We start from the raw sequence: 15846 nt of genomic DNA on the forward strand, positions 1-15846 counted from the left end.
TTTTATTCCAGATTGATGACATGGGGAGAAAAAGATGAGCCCCGACGAGTTCATTCAGCAAATAGGAGCAAATGTCAGTTTAGTTTGTTTGAGACATTTTCCTGGTTTTCCCTCCACGCTGCTACAGGCGACCGGCATTGGTTCTCATTTGTGAACTGACGCGCCCGCCTGCCGTCAGGAGATTGGTCATTGATTTATGGAGGAGTATAAATTACAGGCCGAGCTCATTTATGTGCAAATTCTTTCTATTCGCGTTTCATATTTCAAGAAAAAAAAAAAAAAAAGATGCTCCTGTGCTTTCACCGACTTGGTTCTCCCTCTGATTGTCTTGTTCGGGAAAAAAAAAACAAAAAACGAAGTCCTCCCTGCAAACACACTCAGTTTACATCAGTCAGACATGGACATGGCAACATCGTTAGTCTCTATTCTGGGCTCCGTCACTGTACATACACACAAAAACTGTGTATGAACACACGCACACATTCACACAACACAGATTTTAATCAATGGAGACTGCTGAAGTGACGGCAGCGTGGTTCTGATCTCCCATTCTCTTTCATGGTCACAATATTGACCCTTTATGATAAATAATACATCTTGATGGTCGATGATGGTGTGGTACACACACACACACACACACACACACACACTCACGCACCTGCATAATCAAAAAAATTTGCTGTGCTTGTAGATTAAATTGAACATGTGATGTAGATTAGATTTCCTCTGGAGCGCCCACCACACACCATTTTCTGAGGCTTGTTCGTAAAGCTGCTGGGGGGGGGGCACATCCTGTGGGCATTTCAGTACAAACGAACAAAGTGTGTGAAACCATGTCCCGTGGTGCGTGCATGCATGCATACGAATGGGAAATGAAGCTGCGGCGGACTCATCGCTTCAGTCGAGGTAGAATCTGCGTTGTCAATACAGACACAGTATCCGACACATTTTGTCAAGAAAACTGATGATTGTGTGAATTCTCCATCGACTCAGATGTTTTAGGACCTAGTAACTCAAAACATCTACCATCTATCATCTTCAGATATAGATATTAGTGATGATAGAGGCGGAGGCTGATGGATGGACGGATGCCCCCGGGCTTCATACATCCAGCTCTGGGGGCAAACAGGCCTGTGTTGGGGCTTTAAAAGGGGCAGAAGGATTTACAGTTTGTCCAATCTGCTGTGACGGAGCAGACACGGCTCTCAGTCTGCTGATGGTAATCTGACAGTTCGGTGATGGGGATGATGGTGGCATCAGTGAAGGGGGTGTGGGGTGATAATTGCAGTGATAGTACCAGACAGGGAGATGTTGACATCATTGACACACACTGGGGTTTTATCCCAGCTTGTTTGTTTGTTTGGTTTTTTTTTCCCTGAGATAAAAATCTCATCTTTCTCACTTTGACGTTTGTCTCTGCTGCTTTTCTGTTTTTATCTCAGATCATTAAAATCCTCTTTTCGTCTACCTGCTCTGTCGCTGTCAGTGCAGATAAACACTGCTGTCAGTGCTTTCCTCTCAAACACTCATCTCACACATCGACCCCTAAAAGTTACACCGGCATTAAAATTTTTCAATGTAATAGCGGCTTTATTTTTTATTTATTTTTTTGCTGTCTAGTGCGTAAATCACTAAACAAACACACTAAGAAGTTAAGAAAATGCTGCAGATGCTGCTTAAATATTAAAAAAATATTTTTACAGTTAAATATTTATGAAAAGTGAAAAATAAACATTTTCACCAATATAATATGAAAATATGCATTTTACTTTACCAAAGAAACACAAACACCATAATATTGTAAGTTCAAGTCCCACATTAAGTATTCAACGCGCAGAATGATCAATGATGAATGATGGTTCGTCTGTTAACATCTAAACATCCTTTTAAAGTAGCTGGTCGAGGTGGAGTCGACTGCACACCTGTGGTCCCGAATGTCCTCACAGGTCCCGGTTGATAATTTCTGTTTTTAAGATGAAAGAAAACTACAGGAGTCAGTGAAAAGTAATATTTCTACAAAATTGAAATATGATGGAGCTGATATATAAAGTAGCCGCTTTAGTTTTTTATTTATTTGACCTCACTTGTTCTGAGGGTGACGGCTGAAGTCTTACAGCCGGATTAAGTAAGACCAAAAATGTGTTGCACTGAACGGATCTATTTAGGCCAGAGCCAGAACGTGTTCTTGTACTTTTTTTTTTTTGTATTCACGCTGCCGACAGCTGTCTGAAATCATTCAGCTGACCTCTACAACAGAAACACCCAAATGTTATCCTGAAGTTTGCATTGTGCACTTTTTTGTTCAGTGGCAAGAAAATGAATGGAAGATATTGAGAGAATTCAGAGAAATTGTTGGACCTCGTCAAACATGTGCAGCCAAGTTTATTTACTCAGCAACGACCGAATGTGTACCGACACAAACACACACACACACACACACACACACTGGACACCACCAAACACCAATAAAGGTGTCCTCCTCTCAGTGGCAATAAGAAGGCTGAGATTCTCCTGCACGGTCCAGATACAGAGGTTTATTAACACACACAAAGGAGGAGGACAGTGAGAGGCAGCGCAGAGGGGGGAGTGGGGGAAGGATGCAGTGAGTACAGTGAAGACAATAAAAACAAACAAACAAACAAACAAAAAAAAAACAACCCACATCTGCCCTGTTTGTCCCGTCAAACCCAAACATCTTTTCTTTGTCCCCGGTTTGGTTTCACATTTATCGTCTGAGACACGATGAGAAATAACAACAAAGACGGCAGCAACATAAACAAAACAAAACACAAAAAAAAAAACAAAGCCCATTGATAAACCTTTAAAAAGTTTCAAAATGAAGTCTCCTTCTCCAGCATAAATAATTTCAACTGATGTTGCAGTGGTGGTTTATTTATGAGTCTCCTTTTTGTTTTCCCGATGTTTAACTGACTGATGAGAGCAGAGGAAGAGGGAGGAGGAGGAGGAGGAGTGGCAGAGGAGTCCACAATCAAACCCTATCCTTTCTATAAAAACGCTTTCTATTTTTGCCTGCTAAAAGCTCCTCTCCTCTAGCTTGTCTACTCTAAAACATTTCACACTGTGACAGCGCTACACTACGAAGATTTCTTCGACTCTAATCAACTGACACGCCGGCTCTGGGGAAAAAGAGGAAAACAAACTCCCAAACGACTACGAGAAAACACAACAGGAGACGCTAAAATGCTCTACAAAAAGATATTTTTGTTGTTGTTTTCTCTACATCTCTGTATGAGACCAGAAGGCATCTGTAGCAAATGTTTATTAAAGGTACAAGCCGTGCTTAAAGGGACAGCCCTGTGCACTTTTTAGTTAGAGTTTTTTTTTTTTTTTTTTTTCAGTAGCAGTCCATGCTCTTGGTGGTCTTCACCTCCCCCCGTCCCTGTTCGATAGAAGTTCCTAAGCTCTTTCTCTCAAACACAGTTTTGTCGCTCAGACTTGGAGGCAGCCTGCTCTTAGGCTTTCTATCTTTGGTCTGTTTTTTTTTTTTTTTATATATATATATATCCGTCTTCCTCCCTGCGTCTCTTTCGTCTCATCCCTCCCGTCGCCCCCCCCCATCACAGTGCGTAGGTTCGTGGCTGTGGGCAGAGCCGGGCCAACCTTAATATATTCAAATTTAGTTAACAGTGCTCAATCTGGTAGAATTGCACTTGATCTGCGTCCTCAAGCCTCCGCAAAGAAAAGGACTGAGAAGCTCTTAGTCAGTAATGGATTACTGTTTTGCTCAGGTCGAGTGCTGGGTGCAGTTTTGGGGAGGTGGGGGGGGGGGGGGTGTGGATTGGGTGGGGGGGGTGAGGAGGTAGCCGAGAGGCAGAGGAGGAAAGAAGTGAGTGAAAGGTGACGGAAGTCTGCGCCTGTCTGTGTTTCGTCCCCTTTCTATGGCAACATGATTGGCGTGTCTGCGAACGCGGACATGATGGAGTCCGTCTCGCCCGCCCTCGGCTGCGCCTGGCCGTGGAGCTTCGGGTGATGCTCTGGCCCTAGCAGTAAGCCCGGCCCCAGGTGTCCTTGCACCGGCCCCGCTCCCGGCCCCGCCCTGAGTCTGCCGTTCTGCTGCTCTCTGATCGGCTCCAGAAAGACCACATGCTTGTTGGTACTGACCTTGCGGCCCGGGCCCTCGGTGGTCGCCGGCGGGGTCGGGGTGAGGATGGAGGACTGGGCGCTCCCGGCCCCGGCTTCATTCCCCCCGCTTGGGGCGGCCGGGGTCGGCGCCTTCGGACAGGGGGGGCAGCGGCATGGCGTCAGGTAGAGGTACATGAGCACCAGCAACAGGCTCACCACGCAGCCCAACAGCGTGGTGAACCCGGTGTTGAAGGACTCGTAATGCTCGCTTTCCTGGTGCGGCACCACCGTCACGTTGACCTCATGGGTTTCGTTACGGCGCCGCTGATGATCCAGGGCCATGCACAAGTAGATACCAGAATCCTCTGCACGCGCCGCCACGATCTCCAGGCTTCCGTTGGCGAACATCTTTAATGACCCGTTGTTCCCTGGTGGCGCCACGTACTCCTGGTTTGGCGACACCCAGAAAAAGGTCAAACTGCGGCCGATGAGAGTCGTCACACAGTGAAGCAGCAGCGCTTTTCCCGCACTCACTGAAACGGCGCTCTCCTGCTCCCTGAGCGGCTGGCTCATCGCCGTCAGGTTGCAGTTCTCAAAGTAGCCGTCGTATTGGAGGAAGCGCACGGGGCCTTTCTCCAACCCAGAGATGCAGCAGGTGTGCTCCCGTATGAAGTGTTTCACCGAAGCGTACCCCCTCCGCTCCCAGCCCCGGAACAGCCCGAACATCGAGCACTCGCACTTCAGGGAGTTGTTGTGCAGGTAGAGTCCTTTCTGGACCAGAATGGGTAAGTTTGATATATCCTCCAGGGGCAGCTTGAGCAGACGGTTTGAGGACAGGTCCAGCATGGTCAGGTGAGGGTGGCTGTGCTGTCGGATGGAAAAGAAGGGGAAGTCAGTGAGAAGGTTATGACTGAGGTAGGCTTTACGGAGGTTTCCCAGTCCAACCAGAGCCACGCCCTCCACCTGGACGATACGGTTGTTAAACAGCAGCAGTTCTTCCAGTCCAGACAAGTCTTGGAAATAGTGCCCTTCCAACTTATAAAGCTGATTGGAGGACAGGTCCAGGTGTCGGAGCAGCGCTCCAGAGGTGTTTTGAAACGCCCCCCTGTGAATAGTAATCAGCTGGTTGTGCGCTAAGCGTAATGTCTCCAACCGAGAAAGTCCTTTGAAAGCACCCCCCTTCAGCTGGTCGATGAGGTTGTGGCTGAGATCCAGAGTGACAGCGGAGACGGGCATCTCTCCGGGGACCTGCTCCAGACCCAGGGCGGTGCAGCTGAGGATGTCCGAGGCGCAGAGGCATCTGCCTGACTGGGACGACCCCCGAGTGTGGCAGATGGTGGCCTGGACCGGGCCCAGCTGGGGGAGCTGCAGACAGACTAACAGCACAACTATAGACAGCCAGGACGGCGACGCTGCTATAAAAGCTGATCCCACCACACCCTCCAGAAATGCAATGCTACCACCAACATACAACATGATGCCAGCAGCAGGCTCTGGGCATCAATTTACAGCTTCCTCTGAGTGGCCCAGCTTATTTCTCTGCTATTTTCCCCCCTTTAGAACGGCTGCTTCTTAGTTTACTTTTCACATCCTTTGCACCGTGTGATTCATCTCATTCTGACAGAATTCCCTCTTAGCATAAATCTTGACTAACTAACACATGAGACTGCATGTGTTTGTTTTTCATTTTTTATCCTGCAGAAGTGCCTTTTACATGTGGAAGTAAAATCTCTTCCCTGCTGCTGGAAAATCTGTCAGTGTAAATGTTTAATTTCCTCTCTCTCAGTCTCTCATCATTTTCAAGATGCTTCAAAGACAAAAAAAAAAAAACAAAAAAACATTTAAAGCTGCAGGACAGAAACACAGTGTCACTGTAATGCTAACGCTCATGAGCTCGAGCTGCAAATGAGATTGTTTTTGTCTAAACTGGTTATTGTTGAATGAGGCGATTGTATCTGCATCCACCTGCCAACATGGCATCCATCATGAGAGGTCGAAAAAATGAAATAAAAACAGCACCAGGTGTGCGTTGTAATCTGTTCAGTGAGCAGCCGAAACTCTGCTCGCAGGTCCAAAGATGCAGAGGACAGAGTCTTTAGAGCAGATCCGGGACAGTGGGGAGAAGGAGGAGGTGAATATTTGCTGTGGTGATAAATATTCTCTCCTTTGTGTTGGTTTTATTCCAGCCAAAAAAAACAAACAAACAAAGCAAACTAAACATTGTAAAAACCAACAGTGCAGAGCGTTCAGCAGGACTTCCTCTCACCTCCTGCCAAGGCATTTATCCCATCGCTGCCTTTTTATCTCTGCGGTCTCTTTGCCGACTGTACGATCCTGAATGATGTTTCGTTTCAGCCCCCAAAATCCTCGTTCAGGCTTCAAGTGGCTGTAAAGCTCATTATCCTCTGCTGTAAACAGACCAGGCCCCAGATCTGCTTTCTTTTTTTTTTTTTTTTTTTTTATTCTGTTCCTGTTGCAAAACAAAGCTTCAAGTTTCAATCTCTGCAGGAGCTCACTTAATGCCTGTGGAGATGGAGGAGCCTCGTCTGAGTTGTAGCATCTCTTTGTTTTTCACTCCAGGTCAGGTTTTGTGAATCGCGGCCCCGGCTGGCTGTCTGCCGCCCACAGCCCGCCCCGACCCGCGGATCAGATTTTCATAGAAGTCAGCATCCTGTCCACTTCACTCCACACGCAGGCGGTTGGCAGCGGCAGCGGCGTTGACCACTTAAAGGCTTCGCACTCTACACACGCACGCACGAACGCAAACACCATCATCTGCACCACTCTGTGGCATTTTTTTCTCACGGCTAATTTGTGCAGAGAAAAATGTTCCTTTCCTTTCTGTTGGTTTTCATCAGCAGGAAGATTTTCAGAAGAAACCCCAAACGTGAAACATCTAGCTCTCTTCTCCTCTGAGGCTCGGAAAAAAAAAAAAGGGGAGGAAGCAACAGAAAAAAATACAAAAGGAAAAAGTTGGCTTTCGTCCACTCCAGATGTGCGTTTGTCCGGCTTATTTCCTGATGTGACTGTAGAGGAGGCTGAGTTCCTGCCTCTCCTCTGTTTATCACACACTCTCAGCTCAGTTGTGAGAGCAGAGTCTGCTGCTTCTGGTGCTTTCCCAGCTCCACCTCTCCTCCACTCTGGTTTAATCCTCCTCCCCCCGTCTCTCTCTCTCTCCTCTCAGCATCCACCGCCCATTTCCTCCTCCTCCTTGGTCCTTCTCTTCTCTTTTCGCTGCTTTGCTCACTTCTCTGTCAATTTGTGTTTGCGTTTCACCTCACACTTTGCTGTGGTCTCCATCAGCACGTCTCTCTCTCTCTCTCTCTCTCTCTTTGCTTTCCTCTCTGGCTTGTGTTGCCACAGGAGGAGCTTTATGAGAGAGAGTCTGGAGGGAATTTGATTGGCCAGAGAGCGATAGAGAGAGAGAGAGAGAGGGGTGCGCATGAGGAAGGGATGACTGTGTCGCTGCTCTGCAAACATTAGTATTGTTAATTCAATAAGTACAAGTAGGATCTAAGTAGTTTAAACAAAATGAACATCCTGGATGCTTCCTGAAGAAGCTGAAGGACTGTCATGCAAATGAAAGTTCAGTTTTCTGGCTCTTTTTGTGTCTTTGTTGTAGACAGATTACATCTTTTTTTGTCGGCAGGAAAATGAAGAATTTGATTTTAAAATTTGAGGTATTCACTGTCTTTGATCAGGAGGCCAACACAACCTCAACAATCTCAAAACTTCACTATATGAATAATAAAATGAGCTTCGATCCAACTCTGCTCACAAAAACTTCATGTCATTTTGGTTTATCCTTCGTCCTGTCTGCTCTGCTATTTGTATAAATCTCAGACCAGTTTCATCATGAAAAAAGAAACCTCTGAAATTGTGACAACATGGCTTTGTGTTATTTTTACTTAAAGTCGGGTAGGAGACCCTGTGCTGTCCTCTTCCCTTCTCTTTCCTCCCTTCATGCGTCCTCCTCTCCGTTCATGATGATGAACTCCCACCTGCCTGAATGAAATCCACGCCTGCTTGTCTGTTTCTATTTGTTTGGATAATATTTCATTAAGCCGGGCGTCACCTGACAGTGTCTCCTTCCAAATCGCTTCTGTTTGCTGCTTAATCTAATACAGTCCACAGATTGTGTAGAAAACAGTGTTGACAGTCGGGTCGCGCACAAACACACACACACACACACACATACAGACATTTCCTCTGTCAGGTCGTCAGTATTTCATTTTCTTCATGCTAACAAGCAGCTCTGTGTGTATCTGCAGATGCTGGAATATTTTCTGTTTCTGCTCTCTGCAAATGTCTCAATTATGCAGCTCATCGATTTTGTATAATTATTCTTCATGACCTTTGTGTAACCTTTACTCAGAAGCAGGTGTAGAAATACTTAAAAATTCCTTCCCACATTCCAATAGACGCATATATTTACAGTTCAAACTTGCCTGAGAGGAGCGTTTAACACATTAGCATAAAAATGTGATTATTGTTGCGTTATTTCTGCTTTCTTTGTGTCTACAGTTTTCAGAAAAACATTGATGCTGATGATATCATTGTTTCCTGTTGATTCTCAGTACTGTTAGCGTCTTATTGCATGTTGGTGATTTGTGCGCTCAGTTGTGTCTGTTTTTTTTGTTCAGTTGTCTGTAAAGTGCTAAAGCTGCAATGTGGACTGTTTCAGCAGGTTTTCTGTCTTCTTCACTGTTTTTGTTGACGCGGCTTAAATGTTTTCGTCGTCTCTTGTCGAGCAAACGGTGCTAAACCGTCAGCAGGAATTTATGTTGTTGTGTTGCCACCTTGTTTGCGGGGATCGATCGGATGAAACAAAACAAATCTGTCCATAGCTCCAACGGCGGTCAAAGTGAGCTTTCAGTTTCATAAAATTCCTAATCAAATCTGGACTCCTCCGCTTAACTTCGGCCTGTGTGTGTTTGTGAGCTTGTCTTTACAAGCCAACGAACGAAAAAATGAACATAAGCAATTTTTCTTTAGTCAACTATTATCATTAATTGGACGTTTGTTTTTCATCAGTAATTTAGTTTGGGATTACAGTGCTGGATCTTTTTGAAAATGCGCTTTTCTCTCTGATCTGCACATTTATTCCGGTTTGAGTGTGAGAAAATAAAATTAACTCTCTTTAAATTAACCCAAGTTAAACTTTTGTTGTGTAGCTGCTGTGTTTTGTGTCACGTCTCTCCGACAGTGAGACGTTTTATGGCCGTCAGGTAATTAACCTCTTTCTTCAAAGTGGTTATCGTGCATTGACTTGTAATTGCGATGCAGCTCAGTGACTCATCTGAGTCACCAGAGTCCAGACTTCCATCAACTGCTCATCATATGCTGAAGCAGCGCTGGTATTTATTACTGCCTTACTAATTATTTCAACTGGATGAATGATTTCTTATCAGAAAAACAACCCATCGGAGAGCGTTTAGATCTTTGTGTCTGTTGCTGTGCAGTTGTCTTATCGTCTGTGTGTGTGTGTGTGTGTGTGTGTGTGTGTGTGTGTGTGTGTGTGTGTGCATGTTTGAATGTGCTTGGAGCTGTCTGTGCTGTGTTTCATGCTGATCTCCTGTCACAGGGGATTAACATCAGACACACACACACACACACACTTAAAAGAAGAAACTTCAATACCTCTATGCGGACGCACACCCACACAACCAAAACCACCCCGACAAATATTCTTCCTTCTCACAGACACACATCCGTTAGCACAGCTCAGTTTTTAACACACAAAACATTAAACAAACACAAGCTGTCCCCTCTCTGCCGTCTTGGTCTCACAGCGATTTCAGACCGCCACTCAGACGAAGGCTGGACATGTAAAATAGTTTGCGGGCAGATAAACAATGAATTCACACTAACGCTCCACGAAGCTGCAGGTTCATCAGCAACTCGACTTCCTTTCACGCTGCCGTCATTTGATCCATTTTTAATACGAAAACCTTCAAAACCCAGTGTTCTTGGGGAGGAAACTGAACTTCACAAGGTGCCTGAGTGTTTGAACTGCTTTGGTTCATCCCCACCTTGATATTTTCTATTCTGACTTTTTGTGCGCATTATTTTTAAAAAATGCAGTTTCCCAGAATTCACAGTGACATATTCACGTCTTTCTAAAAAAAAAAAAAAAAAAAAAACAACCACAGATTAAATTTTACTGAGACTGAAAGTTTTGAAGCTGCTTATTCGAAAAGTCAGTGTTGATTATTAAAGTAATGTCCATGTCGTTTTTGTTTGACTGAAGCGGTTTGACATTTTGTGGAGTCTTTCACGTGTTTCGCTGAGCAGCTAACCAGCAGGCAGATGGCGGTTAATATTAAAGTCGGTGCACTGACAGGTGGCTGTTGGTCAGGTGGTGAATCCTCAGGCATCGTATTCATCCGGCGGCCTTTTTGTGACGTTTGCCTGCAGATTGAGCAAATATCTGTTTCTTCATCACCGTTCATCTCATTTGGCCCCCGTGCCATTTTGCTCATCAGTCCAAAAGCTCTGCCCTTTGTGGGCTCATGAAGAGGAACCACAGCGGACACGTGTCGCCTGGAAAACAAAGTCCTGACAGAGACGCAGGCTCTGACATTTTCCAGCACGAGCACTGTGACTCACCTCAAAATGCTCTGTTTCTCCGTCTCCTCCCTCGGCTCGGCGTTCGCTTTATTGCTGCTTTATGGAAACCGCAGGGAGGGAAAAGGAGGGGGGAGTGTCCCAGTGTGAAGTGTCACGGCTGCTGTAATGATAAGGTCACAGGAGATTTTACAGGGAAATGTCAACGTGAAGCCACGTCGGTCTTGTGGACTCAAGTTTCCAGTATTGCTGGTTTTGTCGTCAGTCGGCTAAAGTGTTTCTGTTGATGTCTGTGTTTTTTTGTTAAAAATATATTTAACCGTCTCAGCTAGGCCAGAGGGGTTGATGCCACATTACTGGGAATAGACGTTACTTCATTGGAAGATAAATGATCATTGTTTTTCCATCCTGTTCGATCATGTGTGAGCGCTGGACTCGGGGCAGTCCCGTCATCGTCCTGCATGCTGAGGACAGACTGCAGGGCTGGAGGACGAGGACGAGGAACTGAGGGAGAAGGGAGTCAAACAAGGAAGAGAGAAACTGGCATTTAGATCTCATAAAGTCACTCTGTAGCTTTGGTGTCAGATTGGATTCAGGTTGATCTGAGATAATATTAAATTTCACACTATCTCACCTGATGTGGAATATTTTTTATGGTATACTTTCTGCCCAGCTGCTCAATCTGAGCTTTACCTCAGTCCTTCACTCGCAGCATGTCGTTGGTGAGCACGTGACAAGGAACAATATCCTCATGAAATAAAATGATTTAATGTTCGGGCTGGAGAGAGATCTGACGTTGGATTCATCCTCCACACAGTGTTCTGGCTCAATGCAATGTGGGTTTTATTGAAAAAACTTTGTGTGTGCTCACTCTGGGCTCATCGCTCATAGATGCTGCTCTTTTGGAAGTGCAGCGGTCTTGGCTGACTTCCTCTCATCAGGGGTAGTTATAAAAAAATGCAGATCTAACTTGGTATTATTCTAGATTTTCTCACATCTTTGGTTAAAAAAAAAAAAGAAGAAGAAGAAGCCTTGCGTGGTTAAAACACACTTGTTTTGCACAGAATTGAGATTGAGACGTGCGCAGTTCTCGTGCGTGTTAATGAGCTCAGTCCGACTCTGGACTGTTGCTAACCTTAATCACATTTAGTCTCTTGGACATCATTAAAGCTTCAGTGTAGGAGGAGACCTGGGAATACGAAGAACTACAATCTGTTCAGACATATTCAGTTCAAAACAACAGCAGCAGGTTCCCCAAACAGAAGGAAACAAAAAAAGGAGATTCTATTTCTAAGATTGTTATCGGTCCATTTCTCCGTGCGGCGTCGTTGGCGGGCCGGAGCCACATGCACGCTCACTTTCACAGCTTTAGGGAATTTATAGCTGCCCAATGACTTAACCTTCCTGAGTTTGGACTGCAGGACGAAGGCGGCGAACTCGCCTCACTGTTCCCTGCTGACTCATTTTAAAAGGAGAACCCCGGCCTGGCTCTGTGCTGGATCCATTTCTGAGTTCAGGCGCTCTGATGAAATGTTGGACAGTAGATGTAGTGAGCTGACGACCCCGGTGGTCCGAACACTATCAGAGTCGGGATGTGTGTCAGAGAGCGACTGGCTGAGCGTGTGTGTGTGTCCGGATGAAGCTGAAAAGATGGCGGTTACGATGAGAGTGTGTTTGTTTGTGTGTGCAATCTTCCTCTTTTCTTTCCTTGGCTACAACCGGCAGGAACAACATGACAGAAGGCATGAAGTGTTGTTGTGTTTTTGGAGCCTCCAATACGATCTCATCATGCAGCAATTTTCACACTGACGCAGAGTTTAACTCGTGCAGACCTGAAACCTTTTCCAGTCGTGCATTTTAACGCATCACAACGTTTGATTCACAGGATTGGGTTTGTAAACCGTGGCCTTCACTGAGCTCAGGCGCCGACAGACAGACAGTGGATGCAAGTTTATATTAACAAAGTTTTAATTAGCAGCCTCTCTGTTCTATTTTATTCGTCCTGTATGTTCATCTGTTGTGTTGGTGAGTTTAGTTTCCGCTGCTGACTCATCCGCCATGCTTCTCCAGGTTTTACAGCTCAAAAAATGAAATGTACATTATATGGAAATTATAAAGGCAACAGGTGAAGAGGGAGGAAGATGTGATTCAGAAGTAGAAATGAAATATTGTCTGTTTTTTCTCTGATTCTTGAAGGCTGATGTTAAAAGTAAATGTGACATTAGATGCATTATAACTAAGTTCACTAGAAGCTGGATTATTTAGAGGTATGTGTCGCATTGTATTTGGGAGAGATGTTTATACTAACGAGCTAACATATAATTGATAGTTTATCTCATGCTTATTTGATTGTGCACTTTATAAATAGGATTGTGCCTCATAAAGGAGACTGTGACTGAGAAAAGGCCAGAAATACAAGAAAGAGCAGAGGATGAGCCATAAGAGGAGAGAACCGGAGAGAAGAACATGAACCCGCTGAGAAAGAGACAGAGAGAGAGGGAGAGGGAGAAAGTGAGTGGGCGTCTGGTGTTGTGGAAAGCCCCGCTATAAAAGATTGATGCAGAGAGGTTGGATGAGTGGCGCCGCAGGGGAGAGCAGAACAGAGAGGAGAGGTGGGAAGTTTCATTAGCGAGAGCAGCAGTGATTGAACGGCGGAGGGATCGAACGGACAGAAGGACGGACTGACGGTTTTCACGTGTCAGAGGAGGGAAGAGCAGCTCCTGCATCGCGGCGGTTGCGTGATGAGAGACCGAGCCTCAGTCAGGATGTGACTCTGAGACAGAAAAAACAGGAGAGAAGGCAGCGATTCTTCAAGCCGGGAGGAGATTTCAGCGGCCTCTCACCTGCTGCCAGGCAACACTAATGCTGATCACTGCTGTCATGTCCGCTGACCGATGATGGGAAATGTCCCTGACGACGTTAGAGCACATCTAGATGTTTGTTTTTGATGTGCAGTGTTTCCACACATGAACTCAGTAACAGGAAAAGTGAAAAGTTCAGTTATGAAAGATATTTTATTTTAATTCAACGGTTTATGTTGTTCTTTCTCTTGTGTCTCATGCTGGACTGGCCGTGTTCAGGTTGTTACTCACTTTAATTAAACAACACAACAAACAAACAACTTCCCAGATAGTAAATTTGAAGGCATCATCTCCAAAAGCATTACATTTTACGTCTGTATGTTTTCTCAGTTGCACACTTTGTTCATCTACCCATCTTTTTGCCGTCTTTTTCTTTGTCTCACTAACAGTAAAAATAAAGATTTGTCAGACTGCTCCCAGATCCAAGCACCATGCCCAGATCAAATATATCACAGCTCAATCATAAATAAATCCAGTGGTTTAGCATCTGCAAGGCAGAAAACTGTCAGGAGGAGAAGATGACGTTTCTCAGATGAGTCAGACTTGAACATCAGGGCTGAGCCGATAAATTCACAAACGCACAAAGAACAAGGAGCCCACAATGCTTTTGTGACTTTGATTCAAAGTCTCAGTAAACATGATGACACATTCAGGAGGCAGTTATAAATCTGTGGAAAGCCATGCAAAGATAAATCAAGATCAGGAACTAAATTAGCATCTCGACACCCTGAAACGTTTATCGGTCCGCGACGTCGGGTCTCCTTAACAGCTCCTCAAAGAGTTTGGTCTGGACCTGCTCCATGTGTAAAGTGCCTTGATGTAACTTTGTTATGATTTGGTGCTATATAAATAAATTTCATTTGGTTTGATTACATTAAAATTCTGACTGTTAGCATCAGGTTGCTATCAGAGAGTGTGAGGTCTATGGATTTGATGTCAGGAAGAAACCCCACATGCTAATGACGCAGTTTTATTTGGTGCTGAAATTTCTTCTGAAAATGTTCAGAAATGTTCCTCCAGAGGAAATGTAAGCTGTGTAAAGAGTTCCACCCTCTCTAATAGCTTTTCGTCTTTCTTCCTCCCACCCTCCTCCTATTCCTCAGAACATCTCGAGCTGCGTCCGTCCTGCTCTCCGACCCCTGTTTCCAGCTCCACTCCATCCAGCACCTGTTAGGCGAGGGGGGGGGAGTCCTCCGGCTCCTCGGCGGCCGTCACCTCCGCTGCCCGTCCGGTAGTCGGGTCTTTGGGCTCGTCCGTGGCCGCTCCCATCCCTGCGGCCACCGGAAACGCTGCATCCTCAGAGCGCAAACACTTCTCCCTGCACGCATGTGAGTAAAACACAACAGAGGACGGATACACAGGTAGGAGAAATGATGAGTATTAGAGGAGCGTGATGAGGAATCAGTGGCTGGAAAAAACTTTTCTCCTGACTAACATTCACTCTCAGACATCGGACATCTGTATAAAGGCATAGCAGTTCATAGCTGAATGTTTTTAATAGACATAAAGGTTATACAACTCCATCATCACAGGAAATCTGCAAAGCTTCCTCTCAGCTGCTCAATCTCACGATGTTACAGACAGATGAGGAGTCACAGAACTCAAAAAGCTGTTTGGCGTCGGCCTTCTGAGGAAATCAGCTGGAAGTTCAGCTGCTTTGGAAACAGGCCCGGTCCATTCTTAATGTAATTTGACGCTCACTTTAATTTTGTCTGAGGCTGCGGTGGAATCTATCCCGGCCGCCTGGTTCTGTTTGTGTGTCAGAAATGGGCATCAGAGTAAACAGAGCCACAGTGAAGGAGGCAGTTGTGGAGTTGTTCTCGTTTCGTTGATTTTTAATTTTTACAGAGCGTGGAGGGAACGTTGTTCAGCACTGCAGGCGGAGAAACGTTCATTTTTCCCCTGAGTCAGATTGTTTTCAGTCCGTAAACATCTGGAAATAGAAGACAACAGCAGAAAAGCTGCTGATGACAGTGTAGTTTTTACTACAGCTTATGAATTACATCAGGGATCTTTAAATTGAAAACAACATACTGCTTGACTCATGCATCTTAATATACATGGACTCATCATCCATACTAATAATGTAACACACAAGCTTGAGTGAAGACTGTTCATGTTTACTTTTTAATCATTTAATCACATGCCGGGTCCCAGCTGTCCAAATAGATAGGACAGGATAGAATGAACATAAATGCTCAAATGAAACTACAATGCGCAGAATTAAAGTGAAGTTTAGTCTCTAACGTCTGAATAAGACCAGATTTCTGTGGGATGAGCTCCCACCTCAGCTCAGCTCCTTTTGAAGGTTTTGAAGATTTGAAGGTTCCTCCAC

The 15846-nt window shown here is 45.2% G+C and overlaps 2 protein-coding genes across 3 annotated transcripts in view; one reads left to right on the forward strand and one right to left on the reverse strand.

The window, feature by feature from the left end:
- rnf123 (ring finger protein 123) overlaps positions 1-15846 on the forward strand; it is a 101644-nt gene that overhangs the window by 56531 nt on the left and 29267 nt on the right. The window contains exons 37-38 of one of the 2 annotated variants that reach the window (XM_029501423.1): positions 14615-14690; positions 14776-14839. In XM_029501423.1, coding sequence (XP_029357283.1) covers positions 14615-14690; positions 14776-14839 — 140 coding nt within the window. Of the gene's footprint in view, positions 1-14614; positions 14840-15846 lie in introns of both variants that reach the window. The other variant, XM_029501422.1, reaches the window with a different exon arrangement.
- On the reverse strand, positions 3546-5842 carry amigo3 (adhesion molecule with Ig-like domain 3). The gene has a single exon (XM_029501424.1). The coding sequence runs from the start codon at positions 5557-5559 to the stop codon at positions 3898-3900; it is 1662 nt and encodes a 553-aa protein (XP_029357284.1). The 5' UTR covers positions 5560-5842; the 3' UTR covers positions 3546-3897.

This window comes from Echeneis naucrates, chromosome 5, assembly GCF_900963305.1.
Source record: "Echeneis naucrates chromosome 5, fEcheNa1.1, whole genome shotgun sequence".
Taxonomy (NCBI): domain Eukaryota; kingdom Metazoa; phylum Chordata; class Actinopteri; order Carangiformes; family Echeneidae; genus Echeneis; species Echeneis naucrates.

Coding starts and splice junctions, on each gene's coding strand:
- amigo3 (XM_029501424.1), bottom strand. CDS start 5,559: ATGTTGTATGTTGGTGGTAGCATTGCATTTCTGGAGGGTGTGGTGGGA.